This window comes from Drosophila gunungcola, assembly GCF_025200985.1.
Source record: "Drosophila gunungcola strain Sukarami chromosome X unlocalized genomic scaffold, Dgunungcola_SK_2 000021F, whole genome shotgun sequence".
Taxonomy (NCBI): domain Eukaryota; kingdom Metazoa; phylum Arthropoda; class Insecta; order Diptera; family Drosophilidae; genus Drosophila; species Drosophila gunungcola.
In genome coordinates, this window is record NW_026453184.1 from 1,168,886 (window position 1) to 1,183,157 (window position 14,272).

At 46.5% G+C, this 14,272-nt stretch overlaps 4 protein-coding genes across 8 annotated transcripts; 2 read left to right on the forward strand and 2 right to left on the reverse strand.

The window, feature by feature from the left end:
- The first annotated feature begins 245 nt into the window (after positions 1-245).
- On the forward strand, positions 246-4,143 carry LOC128260294 (RNA cytidine acetyltransferase). 2 transcript variants are annotated; one of them, XM_052993157.1, is made up of 5 exons: positions 246-551; positions 756-1,203; positions 1,269-2,547; positions 2,613-3,582; positions 3,904-4,143. In XM_052993157.1, the coding sequence occupies exons 1-5, from the start codon at positions 349-351 to the stop codon at positions 4,028-4,030; spliced, it is 3,027 nt and encodes a 1,008-aa protein (XP_052849117.1). In that variant the 5' UTR covers positions 246-348; the 3' UTR covers positions 4,031-4,143. The 2 variants fall into 2 exon arrangements, with proteins under 2 accessions (XP_052849117.1, XP_052849118.1); XM_052993158.1 differs by having other exon boundaries at positions 2,613-3,586; positions 3,904-4,008.
- Positions 4,128-6,036, reverse strand: LOC128260295 (ribosome biogenesis protein NOP53). The gene is made up of 5 exons (XM_052993159.1): positions 5,799-6,036; positions 5,560-5,736; positions 5,168-5,488; positions 4,612-5,010; positions 4,128-4,542 (listed from the first exon to the last, which is right to left on the reverse strand). The coding sequence occupies exons 1-5, from the start codon at positions 5,924-5,926 to the stop codon at positions 4,146-4,148; spliced, it is 1,422 nt and encodes a 473-aa protein (XP_052849119.1). The 5' UTR covers positions 5,927-6,036; the 3' UTR covers positions 4,128-4,145.
- Positions 6,037-6,496: 460 nt separating this feature from the next.
- LOC128260298 (uncharacterized) lies at positions 6,497-9,823 on the forward strand. Of its 4 annotated transcripts, none has more exons than XM_052993166.1 (3): positions 6,497-6,720; positions 7,440-7,975; positions 8,885-9,823. In XM_052993166.1, exons 2-3 carry the CDS (start codon positions 7,506-7,508, stop codon positions 9,690-9,692), a joined length of 1,278 nt encoding a protein of 425 aa, XP_052849126.1. In that variant the 5' UTR covers positions 6,497-6,720; positions 7,440-7,505; the 3' UTR covers positions 9,693-9,823. The 4 variants fall into 4 exon arrangements, with proteins under 4 accessions (XP_052849126.1, XP_052849125.1, XP_052849124.1 ...); XM_052993165.1 differs by having other exon boundaries at positions 7,459-7,975; XM_052993164.1 differs by having other exon boundaries at positions 7,462-7,975.
- Positions 9,824-9,833: 10 nt separating this feature from the next.
- LOC128260297 (chitooligosaccharidolytic beta-N-acetylglucosaminidase) lies at positions 9,834-13,750 on the reverse strand. The gene is made up of 3 exons (XM_052993162.1): positions 13,478-13,750; positions 10,194-11,731; positions 9,834-10,129 (listed from the first exon to the last, which is right to left on the reverse strand). The coding sequence occupies exons 1-3, from the start codon at positions 13,612-13,614 to the stop codon at positions 9,948-9,950; spliced, it is 1,857 nt and encodes a 618-aa protein (XP_052849122.1). The 5' UTR covers positions 13,615-13,750; the 3' UTR covers positions 9,834-9,947.
- Positions 13,751-14,272: the final 522 nt, after the last annotated feature.

The following is a 14,272-nucleotide window of genomic DNA, read 5'->3' on the forward strand; positions in this document are numbered from 1 at the left end:
ACAGTAAATACATTTTATTAGGCAATATTTTCAGGATCTTAACACGATAAGTTAAATATATTAAAGAAATATGTATATATTTATATAAAGTAAAAAGTTATAATTAACTAATACTTTAATAATTGCAACTTCTACAAATATCACATTATTTGATAAGCAATATTTACCAAACGCCATTAAATGTTATTCCGTGATTCCCCGTGACTGTGACTCGTAACAAGTCCGCGACTATCGCCCAACTGACCATCTCTAAACCGCACACGTGCATTTTGAACTGCCGCAATTTCCATTATTTACATCGGAAAAGCGGAAAATTTAAGAGGAAAGTGCACACAGGACAGCCGCAGGATGGTGAAGAAGAAAATAGACAACCGGATCCGCGTGATGATCGAGAACGGGGTCAAGCTGGGCCACCGCACCATGTTCATCGTGATCGGGGACAAGGCGCGCGACCAGGTGCCGATCCTCTACGACATCCTGACCAAATCCACGGTGAAGGCGCGACCCACGGTGCTGTGGTGCTACAAGAACAAGGACGAGGCCATTTCCAAGTGGGTTTCCATGGGCTTACAGGCCCACAAAACTCTTAACCGTCTAGCACACGAGCATTCCCCTAAACACACATCAGAAAAACCTGTTTGTTAAATTGTTATATCTTAAATCCGATAAAGTTTCAAGGGGGTCTATCTCAAACATAATCCTAAGTAAGGACCTAAAATGTACCTACTACAAAACACATGTTTTTGAACTTTTAGTCATGGCAAAAAGCGAGCGAAGAAGATTGCCGTGGGAAAGGTGGACGTAAACGAAGCGGACCTGTTCGATTCCTTTCGCGTGGCCACCACCATACATGGCAGATACTACTCCGAGACGCACGCTGTGCTTGGACGAACCTACGGCGTTTGTGTGCTGCAGGACTTCGAGGCCTTGACCCCCAATCTCCTGGCTCGCACTGTGGAAACGGTGGAGGGTGGCGGCCTGATCATCCTGCTGCTGAAGACGCTGCAGTCGCTGAAGCAGCTGTACACCATGAGCATGGACGTGCACAAGAGGTTCCGTACGGAGGCCCATCAGACGGTCACGTGTCGCTTCAATGAGCGGCTGATCTTATCCCTGGCCGACTGCCAGCGCTGTCTAGTGGTCAACGATGATCTCACCGTACTGCCACTCAGCTCAAAGACCATCAATGTGGAGCCGGTGAATGTAAGCTGCGCAATTTGGCACTCCTCTAGAAATACACCATTGACCCTTTATCGTCATATTTTCAGCCCTCTGGCGCAGGGAGATCGCCCAACGAGGGCAGTCTAAAGGAGCTGAAAGAGAGTCTGCTGAACGTTCAGCCCGCTGGAGCTCTGGTCAATCTTTGCAAGACCTACGATCAGGCCAACGCCGTGGCCCAGTTCATTGAGGCGCTGGTGGACAAGCAGCTAAAGCCGCCCATGTCCTTGACGGCGGCTCGTGGGCGTGGCAAGTCGGCCGCCCTGGGTCTGTCTATAGCTGCTGCCGTAGCCTTCGGCTATGTGAACGTTTATGTGACCTCACCGCATCCGGAGAACTTGATCACTCTGTTTGAATTCGTGCTCAAGGGCTTCGATGCCTTGGAATACCAGGAGCATGCCGACTACACGATCATTCGCTCCACCAATGCCGACTACAAGAAGGCCATTATCAGGATTAACATCACGAGGAGCAGCCGGCAGACAATCCAATACATAGCGCCCAGTGACACCCATCTGCTGAATGCCGCCGATCTGCTGCTGATCGACGAGGCGGCTGCCATCCCCCTGCCGCTGGTGAAGAAGATGATCGGCCCGTATCTGGTGTTCATGGCCAGCACGATCAATGGCTACGAGGGTACTGGACGATCGCTAAGCCTGAAGCTTATTTCCCAGCTGCAGAAGGACAACAATGCGCGGCCGCCGCTGAAACTGGAGGAATCGATTCGTTACCAGGAGAACGACGACATCGAAAAGTGGCTGATCAATCTGCTGTGTCTGGACGCCAGCACGGTGCCAAGCATAAGCTCCGGATGTCCCACCCCGGACGCCTGTGAGCTGTACTATGTGGACAGGGATGCCCTGTTTTCGTACCACAAGGCAGCCGAGGCCTTTCTCCATCGCCTCGTCTCCATCTACGTGTCCTCGCACTACAAGAACACGCCCAACGATCTGCAGATGATGAGTGACGCCCCGGCCCACCATCTCTTCTGTTTGCTGGGTCCGGTGCAGCGAATGGATGCCCTGCCAGAGATTCTGGTGGTCATCCAGGTGGCCCTGGAGGGCCAGATCTCCGCCCAGAGCATCAGCGATTCGCTTGGCAGGGGCAAGAAGGCGGCCGGCGATCTGATACCGTGGAACATTGCCGAGCAGTATGGCGATCGCGATTTCCCCAAGCTGTGCGGCGTGCGCATTGTGCGGGTGGCCACGCATCCAAACTACCAGAGGATGGGCTACGGCAAGCGGGCCATTCAGCTGCTCAAGGACTATTATGCGAGAAAGCACACCAATCTGGAGGATGGACCGACTGCCAGTGGGGATGCCTCCAAAGGTGGGTGCTTCGGAATGGTTTTTTTTAATGACTCTCTATAAACATTTATATCCACACTTTTGCAGGCATCGAGGAGGTGGAGGAGGAGGAGCTGAGCCTGCTGAAGGAGCAGATCCGGCCACGCAGTCGCATCCCCACACTGCTGCAGCGCCTGCACGAACGCAGTCCGGAAGCGGTGGACTACATCGGCACCTCCTACGGCCTCACATCCGAGCTGCTGAAGTTCTGGAAGAGCGCCGGCTTTGTGCCAGTGTACTTGAGCCAGAAATCCAACGAACTGACCGCCGAGCACAGCTGCATCATGCTGCACACGCCCAATGCCACGCCCTGGCTGGGCTTGTACTACCAGGATTTCCGCCGCAGAGTGCTCAAGCTGATGGGCAAGACCTTCCGCGAGTTCGAAACGAAACTCTGCCTGGCCCTGCTGAAGAACAAGTCCGTGGACACGGAGGCCAGTGCATTGAAGGTCCTCGATAAACCCATGCTCGACGTGTTCTTTCTGCCGCACGATCTGCAGCGCCTGGAGAGCTACACCCGCCAGCAGTCCGAGTTCCGACTGATCATCGACCTGCTCACGGACATTGCCCAGCTGTATTTCCAGGGCAGGATCGAGGGTCTGCAGCTGGATCTGGTGCAGCAGGGCATCCTTTTGGCCCTGGGCGTGCAGGGCAAAACGGTGGATACCCTCGGCCTGGAGCTCAATATGCCGGGCAACCAGTTGCTGGCCAAATTCTTCGATGCCATGAAGCGGTGCAATCAGTGCTTCCGTTCGGTCCTCGAGCAGCACATCGAGGGCGGCATGCTGCAGGAGGAGGATCTGTCCAGGGGCGAGGAGCTGCTGCCCATCACACTTTCGCTCGACAAGGAGCTCGACCAGACCGCCCAGAAGCTGAGCAAGCAGCAGCGCAAGGAGCTGAAGCGCCTGAAGGCCGAGCAGCTGGACGAGTTCCAGATCAAGGGCAGCGAGGAGGACTGGTCCAAGGCGCTGCAGACCAACGGCACGGGCGGTGGCAGCGGGCTGCTCTCCGTCAAGAGGTAGGTGCGCAGATACAGTGCGTTTCATTAAGAGCATTCCCTCGCCCACTCATCAATATGTGACAACTAAAAGAAAAGCAGTACAGTTGAAAAGTTTTATTTATTTCATGGGTTTTTTTCACTCTTGTCGCTTAAAAAATGTATTTTCTGTGATAACAACAGATAAAAAAATGGTATCTAAAGTATACATATTTAATTTATCTTTTGTTTGGTCTCTAGAATTTAGTTAGTAAATCCCCATTCAGATATTTTTAAACAGAACCCATGATTAAACAGAACAGAACCCTATTTAAACTTCATTTTTCCTCTCTTTCTTTTCAGTGGCGTTAAGCGATTGGATGGACCGATCGAGCAGCCAGAGGATCGCGACCTGGCCGCCCCGCTGTCCAAGAAGAAAAAGAAGAATAATCCGAAACTGAAACGCGGTCAGGGCAAATCCCTGATCTAGAGGAAAACACTGACTTTTTTTTCTTGGGGGGAAGAAGAATGTGGATTTTAATGCTATAGAAAAGTACATTTTGTTGTAAGCTCCGTTAAAAATAAAGAAACCTAGTAACTGAACTCTATATCTTGATATCGGCAGCCGCCTTGGCTGCAGCGGCGGCCGCCCGGCGGCGATCCTTGAGGTCCTGATAGCTGACGCCCGGCTCCTTGTGGCTGCTGCGCTCGAATCGCTTGACCTTGGCCTTCTTGCGGCTGACCAGCTTTGTCGTGGGCAGCATGTTGTTGCGCTGCAGCGTGTGGAAGCGGTCCTTTAGCAGGCTGCTCTCTGTCTTCACGTTGCGCAGATTTCCCGCCAAATCCTCGGGCAGGTTCACATCCAGGTCGGGCTCCTCGAACTTGTGCCGCCCCAGGCGCTTCGGCTCGAACTTTGCCTTCTCGGCGCGCTGCTTGCGCCGCTTCTTCAGGTCGTTCAGGTCCTCCTCCTCATCGTCCAGCTCGTGGCGAATCGATTTGATGCTGCACGTGGATAAAATTAGGCATTAGAAGATGCTGTCAGTCTTTCCTTAATCGTATGCCAATGCTTACCGAATCAGGTCAGCAGTCTGTTGCTTGAGCTTCCGCTTGAGCTCCGTTTGGCGCGACAGCTCCTTTTGTTTGAGCTCCTTGCGGCGGGCTTGCTTGCTCTTCTTCTTGTTCTCCACGGGGGCGTTGATTGTGTGGTAGGGCTTATCCGCATCCTCCTCCGCGTTCTCTGTGCTCTTTTCGGCGCCCTCCTCGTCCTCAATGCCCTGGCTCATCTCCTCGAGGCGACGTCGGTCCCGCTCCTCGGGCGTCACCTTAGAGAACATGCTGGTGGTCACGCGCTTCAGGTGCTGCTCCTTCTTGATGATGCCCTCCTCGCGCTCCACCACTTCCGAGATGAGCGCCTGATGGTCTTCCGGCGCGGGATTGTAGCTCATGCCTGGATGCGGGAGTTCGAACTTCCTGAAAAATAGGAATAAACCAATGAATAAAGGGTTTTTTTTGTAATTAATCAAGAATGAAGCATAAGTATAACTAAAACTGTAATGGAAAAACAACATTGTTATTATAAATAAGTGCTCTTTGTGGCTTTTTAACAATTAAGTTTAGATCCACTCACTTGGCTTTGGTGGTTTTGTGGTGCAGACTGGCGTGTGTTTTGACCACCTTCTTGCCAATGTTTCCGGCCGTGTGCAGGGCCAAATCGCGACTGATCCAGCCCTTCTCGTCCTTCAGCCCGGGAATCGCGTCGCGGAAGTCCACTTCCTGCCAGATGTCCTTGTCGATGGCCACCTTTTTGTTGCGCTTGTCCGCCAGCCGCTGCTCCAGCTTCTCGTAGTACTGGGCACGATCGCTGTTGGCCTGGCGATGGCGTGGTTTGGTTGGATTGCAGACCTCCAGCTCGATGTTGCGTCCGTTCTTCTTCTGGCGCACATGGTTGCTGCGGGGATTGGAGGTAGGTGGCTTTGTTTTTGTTTACCCACAATCTATTGGATATAAGTCGAAACGTACCGCTTGGCAATGGGATCTTGGACACGGGATGTGTTCACCAGTGCCTGGTGGCTTCGCATGGGCTTCTTGGCGTTGAGTTTCCTCTTTTGCTTCACACTCAGGACGGTGGACTTGGTTGTTTTCTGCGGGCTGGCATCCAGGACGAACAGTTCTTCGTCTTGCTTGTCCGTGAATGTCCTGAAAACGGTGGAGTATCCAGTTAAAGTCCGAACCCGCACATTGTTTACCCATTAACTCACCCAATGCGCTCCTCCTGGCGCTGATCTTCGAGAAATTGCTCCACATCCTGGATATCTGTCTTGCGCCACGCCGATTTGTTCTTCTTCGATATGCGCTTTTTCTTCGTCGCTGGCTCTAAGGCCGTCATTTTGCCGGATTATTCGAAAATAAAACAAGGAAAATAACAAATTACCAGTGCCAGAGCGGCACACGTGCAATCTGCCAACGCTTCTTAACACTTATTTCGGACGAAGCGCAACACTGGTTGAGTGCCAGCCATCTGTGTAGTGATGGAAAACATTATTTTAAAAAACAAGAGATGAAACTTTTATTAATAAAAGACTTCAAAACATATTCCTTGTTTAATTATATTTTAAGTATTATTATTATTTTCAAGATATACAAACACATGAGAACATGAGCAAAAATTTGTCTGGTTAAATTAAATAATTTCTTATAACAATATGGGATGTTCAAGTTGCTTCCAATGAATGAAGAAAAAATAGAATTTATATATAAATAAAATATAGCTTGTTTTGTATGGCAACAAAGAAAATGTATTGTTTACCCATTAAGTGATACAAATATAATAATATAAAGCAACTTTATGGTAAATATCTAAATGTTGTGTGAAATTATTTGTCGGCTACAAAGTAGCTTGAAAGCAGCCAGAAACCGTCTAGGAACTCCGGCTGGCGCATCTCTAGCCGCTCCTTCATTTGTATTCTGAAAACACTTGTGTGAGTGGCAAGTGCACGTGTGTATGTGTTTGTCCGAATAATCTGTTGCTGTGTGTTTTAATTCATTTTCCATTTTATACCACCCGCGACCCGAATCTAAATCAGTATATAAAAGAGTTTGTGGCGAGCTAGCGGTCAAAAGGGCAAAACCATAAACGTCACCAAAGGTATACGCACTGTGGGAAGCGGGAAAAAAAGGCCGGTAAGTGCGGGCAGCGACGTCGACTGCGGCAGAGGCAGTGGCAAACCTGACGTGTACTTTATTCTGCATACTCTTGCAAAGTGTATTATTAATTAAGTCAGGTCTTTGGATCGCGACTCTATAAAGTGTGTATAAACAAATACATCTATACAACAACAAGAAAGGAAGCAAACTTCGGCAAGCCCAAGTTCATATACCCTTGCAGCTACATATTTCAAAAACTAAATACTCTTGAAAGCGTTAAAATTATGATTTACTTGCGTGTATGTTTAAAAACATTGAAGCTATGATGAGTTGTAGCTTAATTATTCGATAGTTCCTATGGAAGCTATACGATTGTTCCTATAGGAGCTACATATATGCTACAGTCGTCCGATTTTGATTCCCTCTGCAAGGGTATAAAAATGTTTACGCACCTGTTTCAGAGCAATAACAATAACAAGAATACTAAGCTAACTAAATTTCGCCTATTTTTATTTATTACTCTCTCATCTTTGGCTTATATTTTCTTTTGATGATTTTTCCCGTTATCTTTATCCAAATTTACAATAAATCTGTTATTAATAGTTTAAGTTTATCAACTTAAAATAATAAATCAAGTATTTACCCTAACCGCAAGTGTATACAAACACGGCTTGCCGAAAATAGCTTTCTTATTTTTTTGCTTCTTATATTATTTTTTTGCCGATTACGCCGTGCTATCGCCCCCCTCGAAATAGTGTAATTTGTTACAAATAGCAGATCGAGATCTCCCCCAGCGACAGACACACTTTGACGCCACCACGATGAGCAGCTTTCCCAGTTTCGCGGACATTTCGGCCAAGTTCTCGGAGGACACGCTGGATGAGATCATCCGTAATAAGGGCGGCACCCGGCACACCTCCTACAAGTTTGGGCCGAGCGGCAAGAAGGGCGACGCCTATCTGAGCCGGGTCTTCCGGATAACCATCTTTGGAGTGAAGGAGGCGCAGGCGGGCCAGGATGAGGAGCAACTGGAGGTCAGTGTGATCGTGAAGGCCATGCCCGACAATCTGCACCGAAGGCGACTGTTCCGGTCGGTGATATTCTTCCGCAACGAGATCCACTTCTACACGAAGGTGATCCCGGCCATCGAGGCCTTCCAGAAGTCCCGCCAGCCGGCGCCCAAGAAGCCATTCGTCGAGTATCCCCTGTGCTTGGCCAGCCTGTGCGACGGGGTCAACGATTTCATTGCCCTCGAGGATGTGGGTCCCAGAGGCTATACGGCCCCAGTGCGGTGAGTTCTTGTATATTTAAATACCAGAAAAAAAATAAACCACTATAAAAGTCTATAAAACTAAGTCAACTTAGAGAAAGTGAAGCTAAAAAAGTCGAATTAAAAAAAAAAATATATATATATATATAAATATTAATAACTTAAAAAATCATCGATCTGCTAAGTATCTGAGACATTAATCGAAATATATTATTCTATGCACTCTAAGCACATTTAATAGCCTAGAATTAACTCAAAACTTTGCAATTTTTCAAAAAATTATTAATATTTTAAAACAACTGTATGTTTGAGCAAGTAGAAATTATAGATTATTAATAAATTATATTTAAAAACAAATAGGTTTACATATGCCTACATATGTATTCGCGCTTGTATATTGTACAATTTAATATTAAGTAATTAAAACAAATAATAGAAAATTGATTTTTAACTGACTGTTATGGTTACTGTTATCATTTCCACTATATCAGCATTATCTTATCTACAAGCTCCCTTAAAATCAGTTATTACATATATTTTTTTCTGATTTATAAACGATAAGGAATTATAAGTAGCTTTCCGGTTTACCTATATGTACATATATCTGATTACTTATTTAATAAATTTCATGTAGTTAAACCTATGAATGCATGAAATTGGTTGAATCGTATGATATTTACAAATATTTTTTTACTAAACAACCTTTTTTTATTATCTTAAATATAGGATAAGTCGCTCCATTTAAAAAAACATATAAATACAATAAAATTGTTAAGTAATAATAGGTTTTATAAAAAAAATAATAATTTTTGTTTAAGTATTTGTTTTAGGTATACATATAATATAATACTAGACTTTTGCTTAACGTTTTAATATAGATACAATATAATAATATATTTTTTATACGCGATTTTTTGTGCTCTTTTGCAGCCAGGACTACATTTCCCTGGAGGATGCGATGCTGACGATGCGAACCCTGGGTCGTTACCATGGCGTGGCCCTGGCCTTCAATGCCCTGGATCACGAGAACTTCGAGAAGGCGGCGGGATCGTTGGAGGAGACCTACTACGGCGAACACACCCGGGAGTGGTACACGGACTTCCTCTTGCTGGCGAAGAACGTGGCCAAGGACGCCATCAAGCAGGTGTATCCGGACACCAAGTATGAGACTGTGGGCGGCCACTTCCTGCAGGACACGCTGTTCGACGACCTGATCAACCTCGTCTCCACCCGCTCCAAGCTGAGCGTCTTCGGGCACGGCGACTGCTGGACACCCAACTTCCTGACCAAGTACAACGAGCAGGGGCAGTCGCAGGAGATTATCATCATTGACTTCCAGTTGGCCAGGTGCTCCTCCTTGGCCCTGGACCTGAGTTTCTTCACTTACTCGTGCACGAGCCAGGAGCTGCGGGAGCAGCACTACGAGAAGCTGCTCCGCGCCTACCTGGAGAGTGCCCAGAGCCTGATCCAGGATCTGGGTGGCAATGCGGAGGCGATCATCTCCTGGGACTCGCTGCAGGAGGAGCTAAAGAACTTTGGACGCTTCGGCGTCGGCATGGGCATCGAATCGCTGCCGATGACAATGATGGAGGACGATGAGGTGGCCGATCTGGATGAGATCAAGGAGAACGCCGTCCTCACCGACATCTGGAACATCACGCCCTTCAAGGAGCCAGCCAAGCAGCAGCGTTTGGCCGACATGTTCAAGCACGCCATCGATCAGGGCTACATCAAGTAGGCAATCGTTCAAGTATCTCTTGTGATTTTGCCGCCGTTCTCTATGATCAAATCGAATTCATTTAGTATTGCGAATTTTTATTTGTAACCCCTGTATGTCTATATGTAAACAATATAACTCCAGATTGTTGAAACTTACTGGTTTGGATTAAAAACAGATCTTTATGGGCAATAACTGATGAATAGAGTAACATAGACTGACAGATATGTACACAGTGCTGGTGCTGGAGCTAGAACTAAGTGTGGAGCGACCATTTCAGAGGCACTGTCCTTCGTGCAGGACGCACCAGTGCGGAATCACCGCGTCCGCGTGGATGCCGCGGGCCAGGAGTCGCTCGCGGTAGCGGTAGAACCTTCGCTGGGCCAGCAGGGCAGACGATTTGGGGTTGGACCACAGTCGCTCGGCAGCAGCTCCAGCTCGCGGCCAGATGCGAGATTCTGCAGGGGATTGGAGCAGCATTAGTTCACTTGTCTGTTGATCCCTAGCACCTATGGCACTTACCCAGTGAGTTCTGATCCACGTACTCGCTCCACATGCACACCTCGCCGCCCAGGACCTGATCCTTGCTGCGCCCAGTGGGCATGCCACTGGAATAGACCGTGCGCCAGTTGTAATACGAGGTGCTGCCCCAGAATCCGTGGTCCAGGTACCAGGCGTTCTTCGTGGACACAATAAGCCGGTAGCCCCGCTGCAGGAGCTCCCGGTTGAGCGCGTCCTGCGACTCCACCCACGTCTGGATGATGAAACGCTCCTTGGGCAGGTAGGCCTCGATGTAGCGCGGATCGGTGAGGTGGCTGGACCAGATGATCACCGACTTGGGCTCCTTGATGCCCGGATACATCCGCTCGTTGATCTCGTCCCAGGCATTGAGATTCCGCTGGTGGAACTGCGACCACAGCCGCAGGAAGCTCTGCTCGCTGAGATCGAAGCCGCGCGCCCGCATCCCGTCGCGGATCTCCTCGGTGTTGTTCCAGCAGGGCAGAAAGACCTCGTCGCCGCCCATGTGCAGGGTCTCCTCGGGCGCCCCCACCTCGGCCACGTCCTCGAAGATCTCCTTCAGCACGGCGTACATGTGATCGTTGAGTGGATTCAGCTGTCCGCAAGGCGGCTGCACGCAGAATCTCCGCCAGGGCGATTGGTTCAGGCACACGGACATGTTGCCCAGTCCAGCCGCGGGACCCCACTGCCACCCATTGCCCGCATGCGAGGGTCCATCGATCTCGATCAGGATGCGGATGCCCCGCAGGCGGGCGTACTTAACCAGATTGAGGGCGTCCTGGCGCGAGTACGACTGCGACGAGGAGTACGCCCCGTAGCGCTGCATCTCCGGCACCCTGGTGATCTCCAGCGGGAAGCTGTGCGTGTCCACCACATGCCAGTGGAGCACGTTCAGTTTGCTGGCCGCCATGGCGTCCAAGGTGCTGCGGATGAACTTGAGCGGCACGAAATTGCGGGCCGTGTCCAGCAGAACGCCGCGATGGGGAAACGCCGGACGATCGGTGATATTGGCCGTGGTCACCATTAGCAGGCCATTGGACAGACTGCCGGTGACCAGGTTGCTCAGCGTTTCGAAGGCATGACGTGCTCCGTACACCGTTCCGGCCTGGATGTCCACAAAGGTGGCCGTGTCCGTGGTTCGCACCACCAACGCGTAACTCTCATCCGTGGGCCAGTCGAGCACCAGACTCTCGTTGGTCACCGTCGATCTGACCAGGATCTGCTTGCTGCTCTCCAGCGTGCAGTTCCGGGTGCACTCCTTTAGCAGATTGGAGACGAACAGGCGGTTCGTCTCCCGCAAAAACTGGGTGGCCGCCTCGCCGGGCGCCACCACATGGAAGCGCACCTTCCACGGATCGAACCGCACCCTGCTGTGCGAGATGGAGCACTCCCTGCCCGTGGGCATCGGCCAGATGGCCCCATACTTCCCGCAGGACAGACGGCAGTCCCGCTGGCTCTCGAAGACCTCGGGCGCGTACTGCAGGCCGGGCACCTGCTCAGCTTCCGCGGTGCAAATGTCCGTCCGACTGCAGAGCCACTTTCTAAAAATGCAAGGGACAGTTTATAATTAATTGTTATTTAAAATATTATTTGTTATAGTACTGCAAGTACTCATATGCTGTGATATGTTAAGGTGTTCGTTCTATTAGGATAATACACCGAAACGAAATCGACATCAATATGAAACTATTTAGACATCAATATGATTCCATGAGTGGTATTTATTGATACCAGCCTTATTAGCCCTGTTACTGGCCAAATAGAAGCTTTTTAGCCCTGTTACTGGCCAAATAGAAGCTTCTTAATTTATGACTTACATTTCTTAAAAGACTATGAATTTATTAAAACTATTTAAAATTTCTTAAAATATGTTCGGGGTGACACAGAAATCTTTGCGGCGGAAATTTTGTGTTGATTACTTCAAAAATAATAATAATCTCCAATTTAGCATTCTATCCAAACAATGGGGAATATTACAGCGAGGGGTAAACAATTTTTTATGAGCATACACTGAAACAAAACTAAGCAAATGGGTTTTTGTAAAGCCTTTCTTATAATAATATTATGTGCCCAAAGCGATTAATTTGCCACTTCAAACAAAAGGAGTTAAAAGGCATTAACTATTGTTATAAAGTTCATTGAACGACCCAATGGACTGCGTTCGGAGTTTTGCATTTCTATGCGATAAGAGCTTATCAGGTTCTTAGGGAAATCACTATAAATGTCGAAAATAACATAATTCTTTGTACATACTCATGCAAATGGAATTATGTTTCCTAAATAACTGATAAGGGCTTTGTTACTTGTTTGTTTAAGCTATGACAAGTAAATACTAACATAAAAAAAAATTAAAAAATTAAAACCATTAATAAAAATGAAACAAACCTTTTATTGTATTCAGTTTTCATGTAACTTTAGTATCTTTAGTAGAATATTGCAAAACTTTTGCTTTAAATGCTTTTAGGTAAATTATATTTCCAAAATATTAAAACAGGCCTGATAAAATATGGAAATAATTTTTAAAACTCACATTTTGTTCTCGTGAAGAGATTTTTTAAATTATTATAAAATACATATGAGTGTTACTCATTTAAACATTTAATTGTCAACTAAAATAATTGCAATAATTGATAAAACATAAGTATTGTTTAGGAGGTTGATATTCTTTTTCACTTTTTGACCAACTAAAAAAAAATTATAAAAAAAAATGAAAGCTAGCCAGATGTTTTTAATTACGACATTTTTATAGAAAGTCAGTAGAAATTCTTCTAGTTTCTTTTTTGGCACTTTGCCGATTAGTTTTTTTGCACTCCCCTCGATTTTCACACTTTCCAACGATCGTTCCGCTTTTCGCGAAACTCGCTTGAGTCGAAATAAAATTTTGCATATCAATGTCATTTGGCACAGTTGCAGCTGGTTCAGCTGGTTTTACATTTTAAATTTCTTATTTTGAAATTTATTAAGCCAGGATTGATTCACTTGTTGCTGTTGTTTTTGCTGTGATTTCATATCTAGCAGTTACACAAACCTGATTGAAATCAATTTAATTTTTTTTTTATTTTTTTAAAGAAATTTTTGGTTTTAGTTAGTGCATAATTTATAATTTCACAATTTCTCTCATCTCGTTTCTCTATTTTTCTCACTTTTATGGGAATTTTTTCGGAGACAATATAATTTTGAATTTTAATGCAATTTGGCACAGTTGAATATATGGGTGTTTTTTTTTAATTTTAAAAATGTATTCCTATTGTTTTTGCTGGGTTTTCCTGTCGAGCGGGGACACAAACCTGCTGGCGCTGCCGCTGTCGACGTCGCTGCCGGCGTCATCTGCCCGCGTCAGCGCAGCGCCGACTGCGAAGCAGAGCAGAAGCGAAGCAAAAGCGGAGCAAAAGCACTGATAACGGTTGTAGCCGCTGAACCGCATCGTTCCTTTCTAACGGCTTCCTATAAAAGTCACTCGCTTTTATATTTTTTTTTTTGGTATTTGGTATTTTGTATTTTGAATTTATGCACCACCACCCACCGCTCCGCTCGCCGAGCACAACAAAACTGAAATCGAAAAAGCGACGGGGGAAGTACGAATAAAATAAATCCGGCGAAATTTCACTTGCAGCGCAGCAGCAGCAGCAGCTACAACAACAACAACAAAAGCGAGAGCCGAGCTTATCGCCAATTGAAGAGCGGAACGAACGAGAAAGAGAGAGTGTGTGAGAGAGCGATACACAGCAAAAAAAGGTCCTTTAATAGGAATTTATTTTCCCAAATAAAATTTAAATCTTTTTGATATTTCATATCCTTTGAGAAATATTTTAATTTGAACAACTGATTATCAGTTGAAAATCATTACCAATTATCCATATTAATGATTACATTTCTACATAACGTTTATGAATTTAGAATCTGTTTCATTTATAACTAAAATAAATAATGGTATACCAATTATTTAATTATATTTCTCTCAGAACCTTTTACCGTGATTATACGTTTTAGTTATATCTTAATATATTACAGAAACTATTTGTCTGATTTCAAAAATGCGTTCACCATAAAATATTTTGTAAAATTTTAGATATTGAGTTCTG